Source organism: Gossypium raimondii, chromosome 4 (assembly GCF_025698545.1).
Source record: "Gossypium raimondii isolate GPD5lz chromosome 4, ASM2569854v1, whole genome shotgun sequence".
NCBI classification, from domain to species: Eukaryota; Viridiplantae; Streptophyta; class Magnoliopsida; order Malvales; family Malvaceae; genus Gossypium; species Gossypium raimondii.
The window spans coordinates 3,762,874-3,787,542 of record NC_068568.1 but is presented as its reverse complement, the minus strand read 5'-3'; the positions used below and the strand labels follow the sequence as shown (position 1 = coordinate 3,787,542).

The 24,669-nt window shown below is 31.8% G+C and overlaps 3 protein-coding genes across 3 annotated transcripts; 2 read left to right on the top strand and 1 right to left on the bottom strand.

The window, feature by feature from the left end:
• The first annotated feature begins 10,538 nt into the window (after nucleotides 1-10,538).
• Nucleotides 10,539-11,965, top strand: LOC105780348 (protein EXORDIUM-like 2). Its single transcript, XM_012604625.2, has one exon. It carries the CDS (start codon nucleotides 10,618-10,620, stop codon nucleotides 11,506-11,508), a length of 891 nt encoding a protein of 296 aa, XP_012460079.1. The 5' UTR covers nucleotides 10,539-10,617; the 3' UTR covers nucleotides 11,509-11,965.
• Nucleotides 11,966-14,276: 2,311 nt separating this feature from the next.
• LOC105780185 (40S ribosomal protein S6) lies at nucleotides 14,277-18,267 on the bottom strand. The gene is made up of 6 exons (XM_012604368.2): nucleotides 18,141-18,267; nucleotides 17,964-18,028; nucleotides 17,697-17,754; nucleotides 17,487-17,595; nucleotides 15,273-15,545; nucleotides 14,277-14,717 (listed from the first exon to the last, which is right to left on the bottom strand). The coding sequence occupies exons 1-6, from the start codon at nucleotides 18,144-18,146 to the stop codon at nucleotides 14,479-14,481; spliced, it is 750 nt and encodes a 249-aa protein (XP_012459822.1). The 5' UTR covers nucleotides 18,147-18,267; the 3' UTR covers nucleotides 14,277-14,478.
• A 1,170-nt stretch (nucleotides 18,268-19,437) lies between these two features.
• On the top strand, nucleotides 19,438-21,652 carry LOC105780058 (14-3-3 protein 6). Its single transcript, XM_012604161.2, has 4 exons — nucleotides 19,438-20,001; nucleotides 20,768-20,890; nucleotides 21,071-21,187; nucleotides 21,298-21,652. The coding sequence occupies exons 1-4, from the start codon at nucleotides 19,516-19,518 to the stop codon at nucleotides 21,355-21,357; spliced, it is 786 nt and encodes a 261-aa protein (XP_012459615.1). The 5' UTR covers nucleotides 19,438-19,515; the 3' UTR covers nucleotides 21,358-21,652.
• Nucleotides 21,653-24,669: the final 3,017 nt, after the last annotated feature.

The following is a 24,669-nucleotide window of genomic DNA, read 5'->3' as shown; positions in this document are numbered from 1 at the left end:
TTTCAATAGGAAAGTCTTATCTTGTTAAGAGTTGTAGAAATCCTTAATAGGAAAAGTTGTTTGAATGGGGAAAGTTCATGTAAAATGTATAAGACTAAAATTGCAACAGATTCTTGAAAATTTAATATTAAATTCTTTGTTAAGTAAGACCTCACAAATGTATTTTAAGACTAAACTATATAAATATTTATTTGTTTTTGTTTTTGTTTTTATTTTGTTGCTATCCTTTATGACAACTTAGCAACCACCCATTTAAAAAAAGTTGGAAATTTAATTGTTCACTTGTCAAAAAGCTAGATAAGATAATTAATGTGTATATATATAATCGAAGACTTTAATGTGTTATTATCCTTAAATGATAAAATACGTGGTAGACGATATAGGAGAAGGTGTCCCACTTTTGGTGAATTAATAGAGTCTGCTGAGTTTGAATACTTGGGATTCGAAGGACCATCCTTTACTTGGCATAGATGAGGGGTCTCTGAATGCCTTGATAGAAAAATTGGAAATGACGCGCTGGTTAACACTTTTCCTAATTGCACAGTTACTCATCTACTAAGATTAAAACCAGATCACACGCATCTACTTCTCTATTTAAAACCAGAGGGTAACTTGCCCAAAGGTAGACCCTTTTGATTCTTGGAAGGTTGGGTTCACCATCCGAGGTTTGCTGATTTTGTTAAAGATAATTGGAAAATTTATGGGAATATGGCTGACTCTATTGCTTATTTTACCTCAAGTATAAAATCTTGGAATAAGTTTGTCTATGGTCAAATTGGCGTTCGTAAAAAAAATCTTTTGAGAAAGCTTTCATGTATTCAAAAGGAGATGGAAAGCACAAGTTCTGACAGTTTAGTTCGATTAGAAATGAAAGTACGAGATGAGCTGGAATGAGTTCTTCATTATGAGGAATTATTGTTGAAATAGAAAGCTACGTGTAATTGGTTGAGTTTGGGGAACTGTAATACCACCTTTTTTCACTGGAGCACGTTAAAGAGAAGGAAGCATAATCAGATCTCGACCCTTAAAATTGAGGGAGGGTGAGTGGCTCTATGAAAAAATAGTTTTACAATAGGAGGTGAACAAATTCTTTCAAAAATTATATGGGGAACATCCTACTAGAATGAGAGATTTGCCATCTAATAATTTTCCAAGACTTGATTCTAGTGATATTCTTTTTTTGGGCAAGGCAGTTTCAAATGATGAAATCAAGATAGTTTTATTCGATACGTCTCCGCTAAAGGCGTCTAAGATTGACGTGTTTCGTGCTTTTTGGTTTCAGACCTAGTGGAATTTGGTTGGGGATGTTGTGTGTGAATGAGTTGAAAATGTTTTTGATGGACAAGCTATTGACCCGTATTTGGATAATACTTTAATTGTCCTTATTCCAAATAGCATTAGCCCTGTGAGTTTTGCCCATTTCAGGCCAATCAATTTATGTACGGTTCTTTACAAATTAGTTATGAAGCTGATAGCAAATCGCTTCAGAGTTGTATTTCTAAAGATCATTGCTCCGAAGTAAGCGGGGTTATAGAAGGAAGGAACATCACAGGTAACGTCATTTTTGCACAAGAAGTGATCCACTCCATGAGATGTATGCAAAAGCATAGGAAGTGGATGGCATTAAAATTGATCTTGAGAAGGCTTACGATAGAGTCAGTTGGGAGTTTATTGATACCTCGTTGAAAGCTGCGGGTATACCTGATTTCCTTCGAAATGGTATTATGTCTGCCATTACGGGTTCTTTTATGCAAGTCTTGTGGAATGGGATCTGACCAGCATCGCGTATATGCGATAAAATAATAAATTTTTAAAATAATTTTTAAAACCTAATTTTACTGCAAGTGTACAAGTCAGTTATAATATTTATAGTGTTTTAATGGAACATCAGAGTTATCCAAGGATTGAACCCAAAGGAGATGACGATTGAGCAATAGCTAACATCACTCAATACTGTCAGAGGTATCATGATACCCTTCCCTTGGGTGTCATTCTCGCTCGTTTTCCACCTCCGACAGGTCCTTACATCACTCAATCACACGTTAGGCCTCCCAATGGCACTATTGGCCAATTTGGGTCACAATATGGGCAAAAATGAGACATTTTCACTTATTAACTCAAAATCTAAAAATAACAAAAAAAAACTATGCTAAAGACGCTATTTTGCTCAAGAAAAAGCTCCTTAAATGTGTCGGAAGAGCTTAATTTGCCACATCAATTTGTGGTCGATCAACTCCCTTACACTTAATTCTTTGCTTGTCTTCAAGCAAACACACATAACATGCAAAAGAAAAGACGGCCCTTGGACTAAATCGCATATAACATGCAAAAGAAAAGACGACCCTTGGACTAAATTAGGCAATTAGGTTACATAGCAGTAAAACATCAAACTTGTATAAGAATTACCTCAATGCAACTTAAGAATGATAGCTAGCTACTTTATTTACTCCTAATGCAAACAATATTAGTTCCATAACTTTTTGGTGAGTTTTTGAGATCCTTTTGACGACCTATGTTGTGTTCAAAGGATATCTATATGATCCGATCGATTGCGTAAAGTTCTCGATAGCAACGGAATCGGGGAAAATATACAGAAAAGACAGTTCTTTTCTAATAGGAGTGAGACTGCAACTTGGTAAGTAAGTTGAACTTAAATCACATCTTGCACTTGTTGATTTATAGTAGATTACTCTTTAGACAAAATCTAATAGGAAGTTTTTGAATTGTGTAACTAAACTTTGAGTCCATCTCTCATGTTATAATTTTTAGTAAGTTACTTCATTTGCAACTAAATGAATATTTGAATGGCAACTTTAACGATTTCACAACTTATGTATAGAATTACATTATTCGTTACACTTATCTCATTTGTTGACACCTCACTTTTCTTTTCTTTTATTTTTGTCTTTTTTTTTTACATCATCATCCAATAACATTAACATGTGGAAATTCTAAAGAGTAAACTATTTTATCATATGAGATTTAAAAACTTTCAATAGGAAAGCCTTGTCTTGTTAAGAGTTGTAGAAACATTTAATAGGAAAAGTTGTTTGAATGGGGAGAGTTCATGTAAAATGTATAAGACTAAAACTACAACAGTTATTTACTTGTTTTTCTTTTGTTTTGTTACTATCCTTTATGGCGACTTAACAACCACCCATTTTTTTAAAAAAATTGGAAATTTAAAATCAAAATAATTATGTCAATCATTCAAGATTGTTCAATTGTTAAAAAGCTAGATAAGATCATTGGTGTATGTATATATAATCATTGAATATATAATAAAAAATTAAATATTTAATATTATTTAATTTATTTTCTTATCAATTTATGTATTATATATTCAAATATTAGATTTATTATTCAATATTAATTGATAGTTAAAAGATATGTCAAAGAATATTTATTACTTCAATTTAATTTGATTTTAATACAAATATTTTAAATATTTGATTTCATTATCAAAATTCAATTTACTAATATAACAAATAAAAGTTTTGGATATTCAACCCCAATATTAGTTTATATATTTAAAGGTATTGGGTAAATTTAAATTTTATTTTAACAAATAATTTAATATATTATAATATTTTCAAGAATCTAATTAATTAAGTTTTTACTTTTTATTATAATTATAGAAAATTTTTAAAAAACTATTTTTATACATTATAATTTTTTTATCTTTAGAGTAAAAAGATAATAGAAGTAATTGGTTGAAATCCATAAATGAAAAACTCAAATTAAATTTTAATTTTATGGATTTGTAACTTGATTTAATAAATAAAAAGGTTAGATCTTTAAAAATGTTTTTAATTAACATTTTAATTCCAATGATTTAATTTTATATTAAACATATAAATATTTTAATAAATATATAATATTAACAAATCTAAAAATTATTATTTAATAGCCTTGAGAATTCATGGGCAAAACATTCTCTTCGGTATATACATTCAACTCTCCTAATAATATATTTAATTATTTATTAAATTTTAGATATTATAAAAATATGGTTGTTATACAAGTATAATAATACTTAAGATTCAAATCATATTTAGTTATTATAAATAAAATTTATTTAATCTTTTTATCAAACATTTCACTTTTAAAAAAATAAAGCAATGTTTAAAATTTTCAAAAATTTGGAAGAACGGAAGATGGAATGCGTGGGAGGATAGAGTACACACAAAAATTTGTCAAATTCATCTTGTAATTATCATGTTCAAGTCGATCAACTTACAAAGTTTCTGATAGTGCAAATGCATTGTTCCTAGTGCCCGTGACTTGATGTTTAAGTTTTGTAATTTATTAAATAATATAGTTTTAATTTATGTAGTTAATATAAAGTAACATTATTCAAATAATGTAATCTAACATTGGTTAAATTTTTTATTTTCTATAATGTGATATTTAAGTTAAACTTTTCTTTTCGTATGTGTTGATGTGTTTTGGTTCTGTTCAATTTTTTTATAGGTTCACAGATAAAGAGGTGCATCAATAAATTTGGTATTAATCTTGATCGAAGTTATCTCCCTAATTTATCAAGAGTTTTGACGAATTCCCAAAACTCTCACAATATCCTCTCGATACTAGAGGTTTTGAGTTTGAGCATTACCGTTTGCTTACTTTTCAACATCCATGACATTGCGTGCTTGCTCTTCAACTACTATGTCTCATATTTGTTTAACCAACACAAAGTACATTGTGTGGTTGAATAATGCATCGTCATTATGGGGGTTGTTCGGGATTCGGCAGGTGAGTGGCTGGTTGATTTCACTACAGGGGTTGAAGGATTGTGAGCTTTTCAAGTTTGAAGCCGGAGCTGCATGCGAGGATCTCCGGTTTGCTTGAGATAGAGATTTTAGAGGAGAGTTGAAATAGAAGGCGATAACGCACTCCTTATTGGGGTTGTCCTTCGAATAATGACTCATCGGAGGTGCTACAAATCCATCAGTTGTGTCGGATGCTCGGCGGGAATATAATTGAGCAGCGGATTACATGACCTGAATAATTGTTTCTCTATGTGTTTACAGGGTTAAACCAATATCGATTCTCTCTATTTTAACTTCAGATGATAGTATATGATTTTCCAAGTTTCATAAATAAGCCCTGAAACAACCAAATTGTTGTTATGCAATGCATTTCACGTGTTTCATTTTTTTTTTTTTAACCTATGGCTATATCGTCTTGCTATACAAGTTACATAGGAAATTTGGGTACGGGCGGGACCACCGAAAGGAGACACAACTTGTCCTTTTAGAAAATAACACGTATTACGAGTGAAAGAATAATGGGGGTTTGCTTTTCCCCCCTTTAAAGCAAAAAAAGAGTACGGCGTGGGGTCCCACCCCATTCCACCATTTCTTACTCTCATCCTCTCTCTCCCTTGTGTTGTGTGTCCTCTCCACTTTTCACTTAGATTTTATCAATTCCACTCCCAAAAAATAATATCTATATTTTAAAATAATTTTAGATTAAAATTTGAAACACTTAAATATTATTATGTGCGGAATTCGTAGCTGTCTATTTTAATAATATTATTTTTAAAATTAAAAATATAATGTATTTTATTATTACATCAACACTTAATCATTACGGAGGTCGTAAAAGAGGTGATATCGGCTTGAATTGATCGAATTTTAAAATTTTTCGAACTGTCCATTATAATTTAGTTCTCAATTCTTTTATAGTTTTTATTATTATTTTGGATTTTTAAATTTATTTTGCAAAATGACTCTTGAATTTTTTGTCAAGTTTTGAAGCCTTTATTCATAAATATTTTTTAAAAATAATTTTTCAAGTAAATAAAATTAATCAATAAGTTTTATATGATATTTTAAAAATTATTTTTGGGTTTTAAAACTTTAGTACTAATTAAACAGCATACATTAAATTAGTTAAGTGAAACTATGTTATATCTAAAATCTTATGCTCGTGTTATCATTTATGTAATGTCATGCTGGCATGTTATTTCCATTCAATACTCAAGAAAAAAAAGAGTCGCATCACTTTAATTAATAGATTTTACGGCTACCCTTTTAAACCAATGCCTAAATTTTAAAATTTGAAAAGTATAAAAAATTGGATAACATCGATTAATCCATAACTTACGCATAGACTAATAGCATAATTAGGCCTTACAAATTTAACGACTATCATTTAAATCATCACTTAAATTCTAAAATTCAATAAAATAAAGCAATCAAAGCTAACCAAATTAAAATCCCCCAGCATATAAAACAACGCAAAAGACATAAAAACTCTATTTCTTCTTTTGAAGAAACTGCACCCAAAACCACTAAACTATTAGTGAAATTATATTTTTGTCACCTAACTATTCTAAATTAGTCTGTTAAAATTATTGTTGTATGACATTCTCTATTTACACTATATGCACTAATCGAAAGCTCTCACTCTCTTTCTCTTCCACAGTTTGTTTTTCTATAAAACAACGATCTCCAACATCGACCGTCAGATCAACTTGATCTGCCGTACCAATCGTCGAATCGTAGCTTGAAACTTGCTAGCCGAACTTAAAAAGAAAAAAAAAACTTAACAATTCAATGACTTAAATAAAAACTTTCGAATAATTCTATGATTATTTTGTAACTTTTTAAAGTTAAATACCAAAACATAAACCTACAAAAAATTTAGTAACCTTTTTGTAAGTATAGCTTTGAAACCAAAAAAGAAAAATGGGTGAAATGCAGTGAACTAGGGAGGTTGGGGAGAGTGATGGAGTCGGCCACCGTCACCATTTTACCACTGATTTTGCGTGCTTAATTTTGGACTGTGTTTGGGGGTTTCAGTCCAAAATCTAAAAGCATAATGAAAAAAAGTGCTTTTTTGGGTCGCTGAAATTCTCAAAAGCTTGTCTGAAGATGGAATATTAATAATTGTTCAATATGTTTCGAAATAAAATAAATAAAATGGTAAATTTTTAAAAGCCGAAAAGGGTGTTGGGTTGGCCAAATTTCCGTCGTCGAGGCAGTGGGCCAACCGCCACAAGACAAAATTCACCAACCCATTTTCTACCTTTTTCTATATTTTATCCAAACTATTTTTTAAAATGTTTATTAAAACAAATATGCAATTACAATATAAATATAAATACATATTCGAGTAATATAATAAACAAAAAATCAGAAAAATCGGACAAAGCTGAGAAGTTTGAACAAAATTTGTACATGAAATATACACATAATGAGACTAGAAATCCAATAGGTCTCAAAAATATTCGTCTTTACCAACTATTATAATCCTTAAACAAGAGGATTAACGCGTTTCAGTGCACTCAAACATACGTACTTCTACATTAGCAATAATACAGATGTCAATCGAACTAAGATTCAATTAACAAAAAAATCAACTTTTTTAAATAAAGTAATAAATATTATTATAATGACACTTTTTAAAAAATATATTTTCATATAAAACTTTCAAATAAGATAACTAAAATCATTATAAATTTCACAAGCGGGTTGAAGATGTGACAAGTGTTATATTTATTTATGCAATTTCTTTTACCACAATCTATAATATACTTGTTAAAACCCTTAACCCATTTATGACGATTTATTAAATAATTTTCTTATTTAAAATAAATCAAATTATTAGAGTTTAGATTAACATTAATGAAGACATGATTAATGCCATAACTATATCTATTAACAAAAGTTATTGGAACCTCTTTACGTGATTCCATAATGTGCCATCTTTGACTAGTTTCTCTCACTACTTCAAGAAACTACAATTTATCACATGAATCATGAAAAAACAGTTTTAGATTAATTGGGTCGTAAAATGATATCAACAGATTTGGATTAAGTCTTAATTTTTTAATCGGATTAATAAAATTAATTTAATTACCTATTCAATTTTAAAACATCGGTAAATTTTATAAACTTTTATAAAAATTACAAGACCGCATTAATAAACAAAAGATAGACTAGTAAGAGATGAAGGCGTAACTTTTTGAAAGAAAAGAATCTCTAACACATTTAATTACATTCGAACTCACATCTTTCTAGATGAATAATAATATTAATATCAATTGAGTTAAAACCCAACTCGGTTATTATCGAAAATTAGAATATATATTATTAAAATTTTTATTTAGAGCATGGGCACTCAATATGTAAGGGTGGGTAGAGCTACTTAGGTTGACAAAGGGACCTACTTTTTTCCAAGAATAATAAAAAATAAAGTTTTATATAAAATATTATGATATTGTCGTTTGTATGGATATTATGTGCTTCAATTTCTCCAGCATGCAAGTTGTCTCCTCGATTTCCAATAATTAGAACATAGATAAGCTTAGATTTTATATTTAGTGACTTCGTTCTAGCCACGGATTTTAAGATTAAATTTTAGAGAGGTTCAATTAATTTTTTTTATTTCTTTTGTAATTATTAGAATTTTATAATTTTTAAGAAGAGTTTAATTAAAATTTAAGAAAATTAAAAGGCATAATAAGATTTTAGTTATGTTGTTAAGATTGAAATTTTATGTTTTTTTTTTAGAAAATTAAACTACGAGTACAACCCTACAAATATATTAGTTTTACTTAGATGTGTTCATGGACCGAGTTAGACTCTAACAAAATTTTAGGCCAGTTTGATAGATTCGGGTTCGGCTTAAAAATGGGCCTAAAAATTTTTTCAAGCTCGACCCGACCGTATTAAATTTTTTAAAAATATAATACATAAAAAATATTTAAAATATTAAAATAAATATTTCCCAACAAATTGAAAAGAAATTAAAAAATCTTTATACTTAAATAAGATATGTGCAACTTAACAAGCAAATGACTCTAAGATAACAGCAAAAGTAACAATAAAACAAGAGTTATACAATATTTAAATAATACCAACAAAATAGTAACAATATAATAGTGAAATGACAGTAAAATAGTGAGAAAACAACAACAAAATAACAGTTTTTTTCACAAATTCAGGTCGGCCCGAGCTAAAAACCTTACTCGAAGTCCGACTCATTTTCTAAACGGGCCTTATTTTTTTACCCAAGTCCATTTTCAAGCCTATATTTATGTCTAAATCCTCCCACTTTCCGACCGAGCCGAGCCAGGACAGATCTAGTTTTACTATATAATTGTTGTATATTTATATTTCTTAATTGAATTGCTATCCAAGTAACTCGTGAAACTAATTCAATCAAATGTTTTATTGTATAATATTAGTAAACACATATCAAAATTTGTTTGAAATATTAGAAAATAAATTCACATTCAATACTTTTTGTTTTCATCAATTATAGAAAAAAGAAGTTTGTTTTCATCAAGATTTTAATATATGATGATGCAATAATGTTAGGTAGGGTGCACGGTGCAGCATGGTATAGCTTAGCTTTTTTTCTCTTTTCCCCAAGATTTAGGTGTTGAAAATGGATTTCCTTGGCTATACTCTCAGGCCTCAGCTCAGTTCTACAGTGGTAGTGGTCCCATGCTTACAGGTCCATGATATAGGATTAAGGACTCCCCAAGTAAAACTAACGTTGCACGTCATCAGTTTTTCCATTAATGATATCAATGGTTCTGATCATCGTCTCTCTGAATTTTAATTGGTGGGACCACTCTACAAAAATTTGTTCTTAAGAAATTACGTTTGTAATTATTTAAAAGAATAATAAAATGTTTGTTTTGAGGAGTAGACTTTTTTCGAAAGAATTTTTAAAGTATCGTCTGTTTAAAACTCCCAACAAGTGATTATTGTTTTTAAGTCGAGTCGAGGTTTTGTCTTCTAATTCTGCAAAGATCTTGCTTTCAAAGCAAGAGCGTTGGGTAAAACAATAAATTTTTAACGAAGACAAAAGTTAATAATTTTTTTGAAGGACCAAAATAAAATTTTACCATTATACTAACTTATGATTTCTTAAAAGTTAAATAAATTATATAAACAATTTTTAATTTTGGGAGCCAAGGCCACTATCTATCCCCTTTTTAAAAAGCATCTTATTGAAATCATATCGTATAAATATATAATCACCTATCAAGTTGAAATCATATCATATGACGCACAATCTCTTACCATTTACCTATTAGGGCTTGAACCCCATAAACGTCATTGGACGGGAGGCATGATACCACTTAATCTGGTAGAGTCAAGAAACAACTCGACTTGACTCGTGTAATATTTACAAAAGTTTAGAATATATATATTGATAATTAGAGGAGGAGAATGGGATTGTTCGAGGTTAAACCAAGCTCTCATGTCTACAATATAATACTCACTGGACGAAAAAAGGACCAAATTCTATGAAATAATAAATTATTATTACGTTTTTTAAGAAAAAATAATTAAATAATTATTTAGCTTGTTAAATACAACTCCTTCCTCCATTTCCATCTACACGTCACCGTTTCAACTCCTTACATTACAGCCTGGCGAAATTTCGCCCTTCCATCATCACAATCAATACCCAATCCTTTCTCTCCACGTGGCAAACCTTGACGTTGACACCTCTGCTTAGACAGCTGTCTCCCAAACACCCTCTTATAAATAACCTTCCCTCACTTCACTCCCTCATCGTTCTCAAATCTTTCCCAGCAAGCACCTCTCTTCTTAACTGTAAATTTCAAATCTCTCTTCTCCCTTAAACATGGCTACTATTTACCGCCTTGCCACTCTCATGCTCTTCTGCTTTATCCAACTTAGCTTCTCCGAGTTGGTTCAAGAGCAACCCTTGGTTTTAAAGTACCACAACGGTCCACTCTTGAAAGGCAAGATCACCGTTAATCTTATCTGGTACGGCAAGTTTACACCCATCCAACGCTCCATAATCGTTGATTTCATCAGCTCTTTGAGTTCCGATAAGGCCACAATGGTTCCTTCCACGTCGTCGTGGTGGAAAATTACTGAAAAGTACAAGGGTGGTTCTTCTACCTTAGCTGTGGGCAAACAAATCCTTCTCGAAAATTACCCGCTCGGTAAATTCCTTAAAAACCCACATTTATCGGCATTGGCCAGTAAGTTCAACGGCGTTGATACCATCAACGTAATCCTTACTTCCAAAGACGTCGCCGTGGAAGGGTTTTGTATGAGGTGTGGGACTCACGGGTCAACCCGGGTTGGACGTGGTCCTGTTCGTGGGACTTATATTTGGGTTGGAAACTCGGAGACTCAGTGTCCGGGTCAATGTGCTTGGCCTTTTCATCAACCTATTTACGGTCCACAAACCCCACCTTTGGTTGCTCCTAACGGAGACGTTGGAGTTGACGGGATGATTATTAATTTGGCTACGCTTTTGGGAAACACCGTTACGAACCCGTTTAACAATGGGTATTTTCAGGGTCCGGCGAATGCTCCTTTGGAAGCGGTTTCGGCTTGTACGGGGATGTTCGGTTCGGGTTCGTACCCGGGATATCCGGGTAAGGTGTTGGTGGAGAAAAGTACAGGGGCGAGTTACAATGCGAACGGGATTAATGGGAGGAAATATTTGTTGCCGGCGATGTGGGATCCTCAGACGTCAACTTGTAAGACGTTAATGTGATGGTACACGTGACGGATATCAGTGGCGAGAGAGGTGTAGACGTGGCGTTGATAAGTAGGGGGGGCTCTTTTGTACGTTGTCGTTTCGTCTGACGTGTAAATTGCTATATTTTATATAAAAAAAGGGAAAATATGGTGGGGTTTGGGGTTGGGTATGGGGGAAGGCAGATGAGAAAAGGAAATGTGAATGTGGGGATAATATATATATATATATAAATAAAATATATGAATATTTAAAGAAGTGAAAATTTTTAAAAATGCTTTTTTTTTATCTTTTTAATATTTAATGATGAGAGGATAAGGTTTAAAGGTAAAGAAGGAGGAATTTGTTTGATCTGAATGATGGAGAAAGTTGCTGGGGACATGGGGAACCATGATAATGGATGATGTTTCATTTCATAATATCTTTTACCTTAAAATTAAAATTAAAATTACATAAAAGATATGCATTTAACTTATTTCTTATTTTTCTATATTATTATTATTATCATTTTATATTAATTATAAATAAATGATATCCCAAGAGAAGTAGTTTTAGATGGTAAAAGATGATGGTTTTCTGTAGCAAGAGTGTCACATGTTTAAAGTAGATAAAGAAACTAAAACAAATACAAAAATAGTTTTGGGTGTTGTGCCATTTTAAATGGGGTGAAGTTTAAGGCTTTCAGCAAAACCTAGGCTCTTGGCAGGCAGTGGAGAGAATGAAAGGTTATTTTATAGGCTTACATGAAAAATAAATTATAAAATTATGCATTTTTATATTAATAAAAACCAATCAATATTTATTTAAAATAAAATTATTTAAATTAAATTACAAATATAAAATTGATCTTTTTATTTTCTCTTATATTCAACTTCTTAGTCATATATGATATCAAAACCTCATGATTTCAAAATAGTAAAATGAGGGTTTCCATTTCTACAATATTTTTGAGTTCTTAATATTAAAAATGAAGGTTTGTTTTAGTGGCAAAGAAGGTTAAAGTTTATTTCAATACCGAAAATGAGAATTTGTTTTGATGAGAGAAATTTGAAATAAAATTTATTTTAAAATTTTGCAAAATTTTCTTTGTGGTGAAAATGATTAAGAGAGATTTTTATTATTATTAAATCTCTATTCTAAATATTTGTATTTAATTAAAATACCATATATCATAATTTGGTTGATGAAAATGCTCTTTTAATAAGAGTTCACTATTAGTACACTTTTATATGAAAAGATAAAGTTGCATAATTTAGGTACATATTTTTCATATAAGTTTATTTTAGGTAAAAGTATCGTGGAGGTCGAACTGATTACATTTTACCCTATTTTACTTAAAAATACGTAAATTTTAATACTTATACATTTGATCAAAGAGCAAATCGATTCTTTTGTTAAATTTTTATTTATTTTTACTATTAAAATTGACTTGACTGACAAATAAAGTTATAAATAAATAGAACATTCGATGAACAATTCAATTTGTAAACGAACCTGAACAAAATTTTAATACTCATTTACTAAATGAACCAAACACAAATAAAACCTGTTCAACTCATTTAATGAACTTGCTCATTTATATTCATTTAAAGCTCATTTATTATTCCATTAGTACATATTAATAAAATCATTTTGGTTTATATTTCTTATCATATAATTATCAATATATATATTTGACTATTTTATATAAAATAATCTATATGTTTATTTATTGTTTGTTTATTATTTATGAACATGTTTGTTTAATATTCGTGAATTATGAACATTAAACAAACAAACATGAACACATAATTTTAAATAAACAATAACAAACAAAATTTTAAAATTCTTAACTAACTAACATCAACTAGCTTAAAATTAACAAACGAATATAAACAGAAATCCGTTCGTTCAAGCTCGATTCATTTACAACTTCACTATAGTTAAATGTGATATGCAATGCATACCTCATTTCAACATGCAAAAACTAATTTTTAATAATAAAATTTGATAAAACTTTTAACAAAATAACCAATTTGCTTGTCGATCTAATATACAAAAACTAATTTATCTATTTTTTAAATAAAAAAGACGAAACATAATCTAATTTTCAATTCAAGGGCCTTTATGGCACTTTTGTGGTCTACTTTATATCCAGAGATAAAAATGAGGGAATTTAAATTGGTGGTGATCAAAATTCAGCAGTTGGCAGCAGCAGCTAAGAGGGAAACCCATAGCTGTGATTTTCACTGTCACAATTACTATTTTTACCATTGTTGTTTCAGTAGTGGATAAATAAAAGGGAGGCAGAGATGGAATTCAGGAAATATTTGAATTTCTCAATATAAAATATTTATAAAAAATTGAATATATAAAAATAATTTCATGAATACATATTTATATATTGCATATAAAAATTGGGATTCTTCTTAATAGCAGCAAAGGGTAGAAGAGAGGAGATAGGAGATAGGCATGTGAATTAGGAACCTATTAAAGGACATATCAACAGGTTTCAGAAACAGTAGCAGGGACCACTTTTATCAAATTTCAGTAACAAATGTCAGAGCCTCAGTGTCAGAGGTTAAGAGCAAATCAATTATGCAAAAAACAGTTCATGCACCCATCCCGCATATCTACTATTTCATTACATGTGATGTCAACCGATCTCAGCTAAGGATGCTTGTGATATATATGATATATATATTCAGAGGCTGACATTTTCAGAGTATGAATATAGTGTAAAATCTTGGATTACATGTATGAATAGACCAATCTCTAAAACCTATGGTTCTCAAAGATTGCATGCATTTAATAAAACAGAAACAACTATAAAGAGTATGCATTAGATGAAGCAATTTAGTTATTGATAATTGTCAAAAAGATGACCTAACATAGTAGATGGAAAAATAACATTACCACATTGGATACTAAGCGATAAATTATGACAGCATATGGCACTGCAAAAAACTGGGTACTCACCAAGACCCCCTTTGGTTTATCAAAACTTATCTAAGCTGAAACAGAAGGCTTAGAAGCAGCAGAGAGCTTGGACCTCCTCTTCGCTAAACTCTCACTACGGCGCTCCCTCTGCTCCTTCAACCTTGTGGCAAGCAGTTTCTGGTACTCAGCTGCCTCTGACTTGGCCTTGGCAATTCTTTTCTTCTTGTCAGCAATTCTAGCCCGCTTCCTCTGCAGTGTCAATGGAGTTACCAGCCTCTGGATTTTTGGGGCTTTGCTCACCTTCTTGCCTGCAGATCCCAGAAATGGCCATCAGTAATATGTCCAAGAAAACATTTCAACTCTCACAAACTATTATGTTGTTATGACTTTTTTCAAGTACAAGTATCTAACACCCGTGTCTGAGTGACATTAGCTCAGCAAGCCTCACTAATTCCAACCATGATCCAGTCTCAAATACCCTACTTCCTGCATGCTCCCTGCATGACTAAAAGAAATAAGAAAAGCCTTTTTAACTCCACCAAGCAGGTTGGCAATCTGGTGTGGGTGGGTAAGGCCTACAAATGCAATTCAAATAAAACTAAAAACCTAGAATATCAATCATAGGAAAAAATACAGTGGCTTCCATAGAAGGAGCCTAAACAGAATTTCAACCTATTTACTTGCACATTAAACACTATGCTACGTTCTAGAAGTTAAAATTACATTATGAGTTAAAAGAGACCATTTCACAGGAAGCAAATAACAGGAGAATGCCTAAAACCTAGCAGTAAAGAACCAAGTCTCATACATCTTGTTTCCATCTATATTAAATATCAAAGTTGAGGAAGAAAGAACAGCTTTACCAGATTTTGTGGTGAAAGTCCTCCTGTAAGTGTTGACATACTTCCGGACATCATCTTCCTTTGAAAGGTTAAAGAGCTTTCTAATCTTGGAGGCCCTCTTTGGACCTCTCATCCTAGGTTTTTCAGTGTCCGTTAGCCCTGGCAAATCATTCTCACCCTTCTTCACAATAACCAAGTTCAAAACAGAAAGGTCTTGGCTAACAATGCATCCACGAACAGACTTCCTTCTACGCTCACCATTACGTCTTCCATATCCACGGAAGCATGGGGTACCTGCTCAAGCAATACAAATGAATAAAATTTGCTTAATTGTCTTGAATTTGGATACTTTTCAACATTTCCTCTTTGCTTAATTGTCTTGGTTTTCCTCTTTTCTAATGAAGATGATGTGAAAGGGATGGGCAAATATCTATATGAAAATATACTGAGAAGGTAATGTAAAGGAGAGAAGAAGGTAACGTGATGAAGACTTCAGAAACTTCATTTTTTGGTTTCCAAAAAGGAAAGCAAGTAGCAGAGATGGTAGCCAGGTTTAAAAAATGGGAATGAAGAAGTTGACATAAAATTATTATGTTTTTCCCATGAACTATAAACATGAACTATAAACAAAATAATAAGAAAAAGGAAGTGATGAGATCAAGTGAAACGATTCAAAAACCTCAGAGGGGTTGCTGGGAACGTCTTGTGATTTTCTTATTAGGCATCATTATTCAAGTTTCTATAGAATATCACAAATATTAACACACGAAAGAGTAACTTTGTAGATTCCATCAAGTTTTTTGGGGAATCTACGAAAGTCTCCAACACAAGAAATCTTTGTGAAATTGTCCAAAAATCAATAAATGAATGACTGATAGAACCTAACAGAAACTATTCATTCTTTTGTTTCATTCATTATTTCTTTTTCTTTTTTTCATGCTCATTACAGCTGTAAACTGCTGACAAAATGATGAGAAGTGGCCAAGGGAGAGAAACAAACATAACAGAAAAAATGTTGTAGGAAAAATTAAGTCATCCTTTTGAGCCAATAGGACATCCTTGGTGACTTGGACCAAAGGCACAAAAAGACCAATCAAGATTAGCCATGTGACAATTCACATGGGAGAGGTACCATAGCAAGGGAAGAAAGTGACAACAAATATAACAATTTTCCTAGCCAAAATTACATGTCGTTCTCGTGAACATTGTGGCGTTTGTCATTGTGGCAAAAACAATTGTTCATTTGGAAATCCTTCTCTTTTCCCTTTCCATCTCTCTCCTATGTAATTTTTCCCCACATGGCTAGCCCAAAAATGATGACTCATTTTCCCCTACAATAAATTTTCTTATCATGTATGTTTCTCCCTTGACTACTAGTCATCATTTCATTTCATCAAACTAGCAAGTGGGACCAAGTACCCTATTAATGCATCCATTTTATTTCTTAAATGACACTAAGAAACGTTCTAGCAATTGGAATCAAATAACCTTCACTTATAGTCAAATTTACATAGATGCGCCATCTAAATCACTACAGAGGCATGACCACCTTTGACTTTGAAAGTTTTGGTTTGATTTTTCTTAATTCATATTAACCTCATCTCCAAGTAAATCACTTAACACCACAAATAAATTCTTTTAATTGCTACATCTATCCTTGCCTTCTCAAAAAGATAAAAATCCGAAGCGTGCTTCAAATTTGAATTTTACAGAAACAGGCTTCTTCTCATTCCAGCCCAGTATTCCAGTTGAATTACTTTCACCACCTTATCTCTCCATTAAACCCTTTAATAAGCCTTTGAAGTCCAATCTGTGTATGCCAAGAATGTCAATTAATCTCTCTAAGAATAGAAAAATGAAACCAAAACCTCATATTGACAAAATCAAACTTTCACATACTGGACAATATCATGTGTCATTATCTTCTTTTCCTTCTCTTAACCTTTATAATTTGTTTATATATATTTTAACTTTTAATCTTAATTAAATTTAATGTCAAAGCTCTAAGTTCAACTCACATGATCATAACACATTTCAAAGTCTAATCTAATTACTAGATCAAATTTGATGATAAATTTGAATACAAACCTGATTGGATCAAGTTTAAGGGTTTGCCTCAGATAGCTTTGAGCCTTATAACAGGACATAATTAAGCGTATATGATATAAAATATTTCTCAGTAACCTATTCCATCATTATTTCCACTAATTTCCGAATGCACAGTAGAAATCTTACCTCTATGAAGCAAGAGCCGAACACGACCAGGAGTCAGAACACCCTGCTTCATCGGGAATCCTTGCTTGTCGCAACCTCCCATGATCTTGAAAACATAGCCCTTGAATTCCTGTTGAAAGAAACAGAAAAGTAGAACTTCTATTAACTCGAACAGATCAATCGTTACTTCAAAAAACGAAAGAAAAATTGTAAAACGGCTAAACCACACACCTCGCCTAAAGCATCTCCAGCAACCTCCTGCGAGATCCGCTTGTCGAAAAATGCCCGACTGTCACATTAAAAATGACATCAACATCTTTAATCACAAGAGAAAATTTAAATTAAATTTCATTAACTCAACCTAACTCTTAAGATTCTGCTTTATTCGTTACCAAAAGTTCGACCTTCTCATTTCTCATTGCTTTTTTTTTGGTTCACTTTCTAGACTTTCTCAGCAAATAAACAGATTACAACTAAAGAAAACAAAATTAAACTTACAGCTTCTGGTCGTCATCGATCTCGAGCTTCTTCTGGCAACCAGTAGTCGGATTTGCGATATTAAACTGCACAACAACAAAAAAGGATGAAATAAATGGAACACACGGAATATAGTTTTAGCTCTAAAATTAAGGTTTTCATTTTTCTTTTTCGAGGATAAGGGAAGGCGCTCGGTACCTTCATTTTGGGATCTGCTTTAGCTGCTGCTGCTCAAATCAGCTCAGTGTGCGAAAGAGAAAGAGACGAAACGAAATTAGGGCTTTTAATTCAACAGCGTGCGTCTCTTGGGTTTTAAATGGGCCGAATTTATCTGGGCCTTCACATGACTGAGTTTCGTTTATGATGAGTGCTGACACGGACCTAGGGTTTACAAAATCCGATCGAGACTAATCATGGATAGATCTGTCCCTGAGCCAGACAATCGTCCTGCCCAAACCTTTTATGACTCTATTCGGCTCGGATCAGCAATTTATAAAAATAAAAATAAAAAATTTAAATTTAATTATAGAAATATATAAATATTAATATTGATATATATTTTTAATATTTTATTTTTTTAAACAATAGAAAGCGAGTTGAATAAAAAATGGGTTTGGATTTGAAATTTCTGGGAATTGAGCGGTAATTTGGATCATGGACAAGTCCAATTATAAATAGAGGTTGTAAAAATATTATCCGATGAAATCAGTTTTCAAAAGTCAAAAAATTAAAAAAAAATGTAATCAAATAAAATAATATAGACAAACGATCAATACATTAGAAAAATTCAAAAAACAAAATATAGAGATGTATCACTTTCATCCATTGTTGATAATTGGATCCTAACCTCGTCGTTATCAAGTCACCTGATAACAAAAATAAGTGGCATGAGATTTACGTGACATGCCACGTGTCACCAGGGGTGAAACCAAAAAATGCTTTTAAGGATTAAGCGAAATTAAATTGTAATTTTTACAATAGTAAAAATATAATTTTATCATTTTAATAGTCTATATCTTTATAATTTTTAAAGAATTAAATTATAATGATATCATTTTAGAAGTGTCAAAGTGTAATTTTAACTTTATTAATTTAAAATTTTAAAGCGCTTGTATGAAAATTTTTCTATTTTAGTAGAGCCGGAACCCTTATCACCCTCTAATTATATTCTAACGTGTCACTATTTAATTATTCCAGTAAATATAGTATAAAAGATGAAATATTTAATAAAAATAATCAATTTTTTTAATCTAATATACCGTACAATCTCTATGGTAATTCTAGGAATGAAATTATCTTATTTCCATTCACAAATATGAAGCCTAAATATCTAAAAACTGTATATCAAATAATTACAGAAAAAAGCTATTAAACAACAAAGCAAAAAACAAATATAAAAAAGGTCAAAAGAGGAAGAAAAAAAAAAGGAAAAAACGAAGCCCCTTGATTGGCCCGGCATAGCTGGCTCCATCATAAAACACACGACAATGACATTGTGAGTGAAGCTCCTTTCCCATTTCTCAAATATCAAATCCCTCGAAAAATCCTCCCCATCCAATCACAACCCGAAACCATGGCCACTCCTTCCCCACGCGAAGAAAATGTCTACATGGCCAAACTCGCCGAGCAAGCCGAGCGCTACGAGGAGATGGTCAAGTTCATGGAGAACGTCGTCTCCGCCGTCCCCGCTCCCGACGAACTCTCCGTCGAGGAACGTAACCTCCTCTCTGTCGCCTACAAGAACGTCATCGGCGCCCGCCGTGCTTCCTGGAGGATCGTCTCCTCCATCGAGCAGAAGGAGGAAGGCCGTGGCAACGCCGACCACGTCGCCGTCATCCGTGACTACAGGGCCAAGATCGAGGCCGAGTTGTCCGAGATTTGCGCTGGAATTTTGAAGCTCCTTGACGAGAAGCTTGTTCCGGCTGCTGGAAATGGGGATTCCAAGGTGTTTTATCTGAAAATGAAGGGAGATTACCATAGGTACTTGGCTGAGTTCAAGACTGGCGATGACAGGAAATCTGCTGCCGAGAATACCCTCACTGCCTATAAATCTGCTCAGGTTTGTGTGCATTTCTGTAATTTCTGGTTCGATCTTGTGAATTTGCTTGCCTTGATGTGTAATTTTAAGGTTCGGTTAAGTTTAGATTTTAATTATGATGAATACGTGCTTAAGGTTTTTTTTTAAATCTGGTTTATTTTTAGTTGCGGCATATTTGAGGGTCAATCTAAATTTTAGATCTATAGTTATAGTTATGCCCTTGATGTTTTGTGTATTTCTTATCACCGAGATCCGGATCTGCTTTCCATTGTGTAGATTGATTTCGATACATAAGTATTAGAAGACATTAATGCGTTTTGCGATAGAAATTTTATGAAAATTATCAAAAAAAAAAAAAATGGTCTCAATAATATGACTCTTGAATTAGATTTGCATCTTAAACATTTGTATAAAATATGTTGCAAATTGCATCTCTACTATGTCTTAAGTGCATAATGAAAACCTTGTTGGAGCCTTTGTATGAATTCAATTTGTTGTGTAATTTTAGTTGCTTTGGATTATTGGCCATTTCCTGTCATGTTATTGATGCAATTCCTGTTTATGAAGATCTTTGATGCTGCACTTTTTTTCTTTGAAGTCTTTCAATCAGTTTGGGTTTTCTTTTCATAATGCTATTTTTGTTTTCTCACTTTTACATTTAAACAAAGGATTTTATATTTACTTCTCTACTTTCAAGTTTGCTAAGCCAAAGCATATTGTGTTTTTATCCATGGTTCCGACCTTTTATTGATGGTATCTGTATCTTTTTCTACTGCTTTCTTTTCAGGACATTGCAGTAGCTGAGCTAGCCCCAACTCATCCTATCCGTTTAGGATTGGCTCTGAACTTTTCTGTCTTCTACTATGAGATCTTGAACTCTCCTGATCGTGCTTGCAGTCTTGCGAAACAGGTAGAATTACAGGACTTCAGAATTTTAGTTTAGTCTTAAGACTTATATTCATCTTGTTCATCAAAGACAGTGTAAGTATATTCTTTACATTGCAAAATCCTTTTTTGTGTTTATTTGGGGTTTGTTTATTTTGTTCTTCAAATTATATTTAGTCAAAACATGTTTTGTTTCTTTCCTCAGGCCTTTGATGAAGCCATTGCAGAGCTGGATACTCTTGGAGAGGATTCATACAAGGATAGCACTTTGATAATGCAACTTCTCCGTGATAACCTCACTTTGTGGACCTCAGACATGCAGGTTAGACCCCACATATATGCTTTTCTTTCTTGCCTCTGTATTCAACCATCCAGGTATCTTCTTTTCATGACGAATTTTTTAATTAACTGTATATATTTTCATCCATTTAGGATGATGGGACTGATGAGATCAAAGAAGCTTCCAAGCCTGAGGAAGAGAAACAACCGTGAAGTTCCCAGTCTTTGTGGTAGCATTTTACTTCTCTTCTTGTTTTTGTATGGAGAAGTTGGTTGATCCCACTCTCTCTTTAGTTACTTGCTTTTAGTTGATCAGGCCTGGATTTATGAACCTTGGAAGTAACTGCTATAAATTCCTTAGCATTTCACTGCTTATTCAATTTGAGTTGTAGCTTTCTAATTGCAGTGAGGCTATGTGCACTCTCTTTCTTGATTGTTTTCTTGACAATAAGGAAGTTAACGATTGAGATATTTCCTAAGCTAAATTTTTTAAGTTGTTTTCTTGGAATTATCTGATTCATATTTATATAGCTGTGGTATTTTATCTCTTCATGCATTGTATTTTGTCTTTTTTTCTTTGTCATTGCCCATTTAAATGATCGATGCCGATATATCTAGCTTGCTTTAACCTTGTATGTTTATCTCAAGATATTAGTACAGTAGTTTTTAATACAACTGCTGATTGCATCAAATCGATTATTGCAATATTTTTATTAGTTGAATGTATGCAATTTAAGGTGCATATCTAAAGATGATTTTCCAAAGCTGCTTGATTTTGGGTTTCTGCTTCTGTTGCATAGGGTAATCAACAACGGTTTGATTATTGTAGTAGAGCCTTGTAGTGCGATGAATAACCATTGGTTTATAGTATCTTATTTGCTCCATGTCTTGAAAGTGGAGATCCCACGTGGATGGTTTTTGCAAACATTGTTGTCTCTCTTTGGATTTTGCCAACAAATGGACTGACTCAGCTTCATTTTTGGTTGCAATTCACCAAGATAGTAGTTCTTAAATTTTCTGGTTAGGAGTAGAAATAATCCCATTGCTAAGTTGTAAGTTTTGTTCGAGTCCACCCGCACCAGCTGTTTCTGTGATCATCATTAATATATTAGAAATAAGGCAAGCCTGAAACTGCAATTGAATTAGACAACTCTCATACTTATGAGAGAATGAGTCACCAGGTCGACGATGGATGGATCGAAGTTCAAGGCCTACAGAAAAAGCCTATACCCTGATGGTTAAGGGGCCTAAGACAACACCGTCAAATGAATGACCTATAGAAAAGCCTATGCTCGGGGTAAGGAGCATAAGATGACATGGTTGAATGTATCCAAGGAGTTGCCGAAGGGGCTCAAGACAATACGGTGAAATGTATGTATGGTGATGTTGGGTTATTTCGATAAAAATTGAGATGAAGAAAGGAATGGATTTTGGCTCCTTGGAAAGAAATAATAGCTACCTACGGTTTTTAATTAGACAATGGCAATCCATTTATTAAAAGAAAATTTTCAATCAACAGCCTTTTCTTGGTATCGGATTTGATAGTTTTTTGATACCATGCTTAGCAAAATGTTGAAATCGTACACACTTTGACTATTATCTAGATATAAATGCCCGCACTTCCGTTGTGGAGATTTTATCAGATCTAAAATAATCTTTTAAAATACGGAGTGATAACTATTTTTATTTTTAATAATTTTAAAATTATTAATTAATTAATTTATGATGTGAATCAAATATAAATTCTATTTTGATACGGTCAATTAGCTTATTATTGGATGTGAAATGAATATGCATGATAGGAAATAATATAAAAATAACACTACATAATTATCATTATTATTAGTATGACAAAATTTACATAATATATAAATTTTAAATACCATTGTGATAGTGGAAAATAAAATGATGAGATATGATATAAATTTGAGAGTTATTTTAATAATGTTAATTATACTTGTAATTTGGATATATAATTTAAATCTAATCATGGTCGGGTCATCTGTTCAGGTTTGGGTAAAAATATAAGACTGTTTTCTAAATATGCAGGGCTTCGGGTTCAACCTCGGTCAGACCCGAATCTACTTAATTTTTTTTTTCTGTTGCTGTTTTGCTGCTTAGAGGTGTCTATGGGTCGGGTTGAGCCCAACCAAAATTTTATGCTCGTTTGCTAGGCTTGACCCAAAAATGAGCCTAAAATTTTGTCCAAGTTCGACCTGGATAAAAAATGCTAAAATCCGAGCCGAGCCGAGCCGAGCCGAGCCCGACCCGCCTGTATTATTTTTTATATTATTTTTAAAAAATATAGTACATAAAAATACTAAAAACATTAAAATAAATGTTTCCCAACAAATTGAAAATAAATTTAAAAAATATGTATACTTAAATAACACTAAGATAGGTGCAACTTAACAAGCAAATGCCTCTAAAATAGTAACAAGATTAACAATAAAACAAGAGTTATACAATATCCAAATAATAACAACAAAATAGTAGCAACAAAATTGTGAAATGGTAGCAAAATAGTGAAAATAGCAACAAGATAATAAAAAAAACAGCAAAAAAGCAGTAAAAAAATAGCAGTTCTTGTTTTTGCATATTCGGGCCGGGTCAGGCCAAAAAAGCTTTACCCGAGGTCGGACTCATTTTTAAATGGGCCTTATTTTTTTTGCCCAAGCCCATTTTTCGGGCCTATATTTTTACCCAAACCCTCCTACTCTTCGGGCGAGCCTTCGGGGACAGGTTTATTTGTTGCCATTTTGTTATTATATTGCTACCATTTTGTTGCTATCGATTGGAAATTATATAACTACTGTTTTATTGTTAATTTTACTACTATTTTAGAGGCATTTTACTTGCTAAGTTGCAATTATCTTAGTATTATTTAAGTAAAAAGACTTTTTTAATGTATTTTCAATTTGTTGAGAAACATTTATTTTAATATTTTTAATATATTTGATGTATTATATTTTTAAATTTATTTTATATAAAAATTAATATGAGTGGACCGGATCATACTCAATTTAACATTTTTTATCTAGATTGGACTTGAATTTTAGGTTAGGAACAAAAATAAAATAAAATACGGTATAAAATTAATATAAATGTAACACAAACATGTAAAACTGAACTTGAAATAACTTATAAACTTAGACAAAATTATTATTAAATAATCACCAACTCGGTAGGGAATTTACGAAAATGTTTTTCATAATTAAAATAAGTTATATTATTCAAGTATATTTTAATCTTTTCATCTTAAAAAGAAATCGATAAAAATATGCAACTTGCATGATTTTAACCCGTACCAATTATTGGATTAATAAAACCTTAATTTTACTACTCAACCAAAGCTTGATTTTAATGTATTTTATACATTTTTTATTTTAATATGTACAATTTATTATTTCCACTAGTTGTATATATATATTTACTATTAATAAAACCCGATTAAGTTGATGTCATGAGTTATTCAGTACCAACTCGGTGAAGAAATTATAAAATATCCTACTGTAATTGAAATAA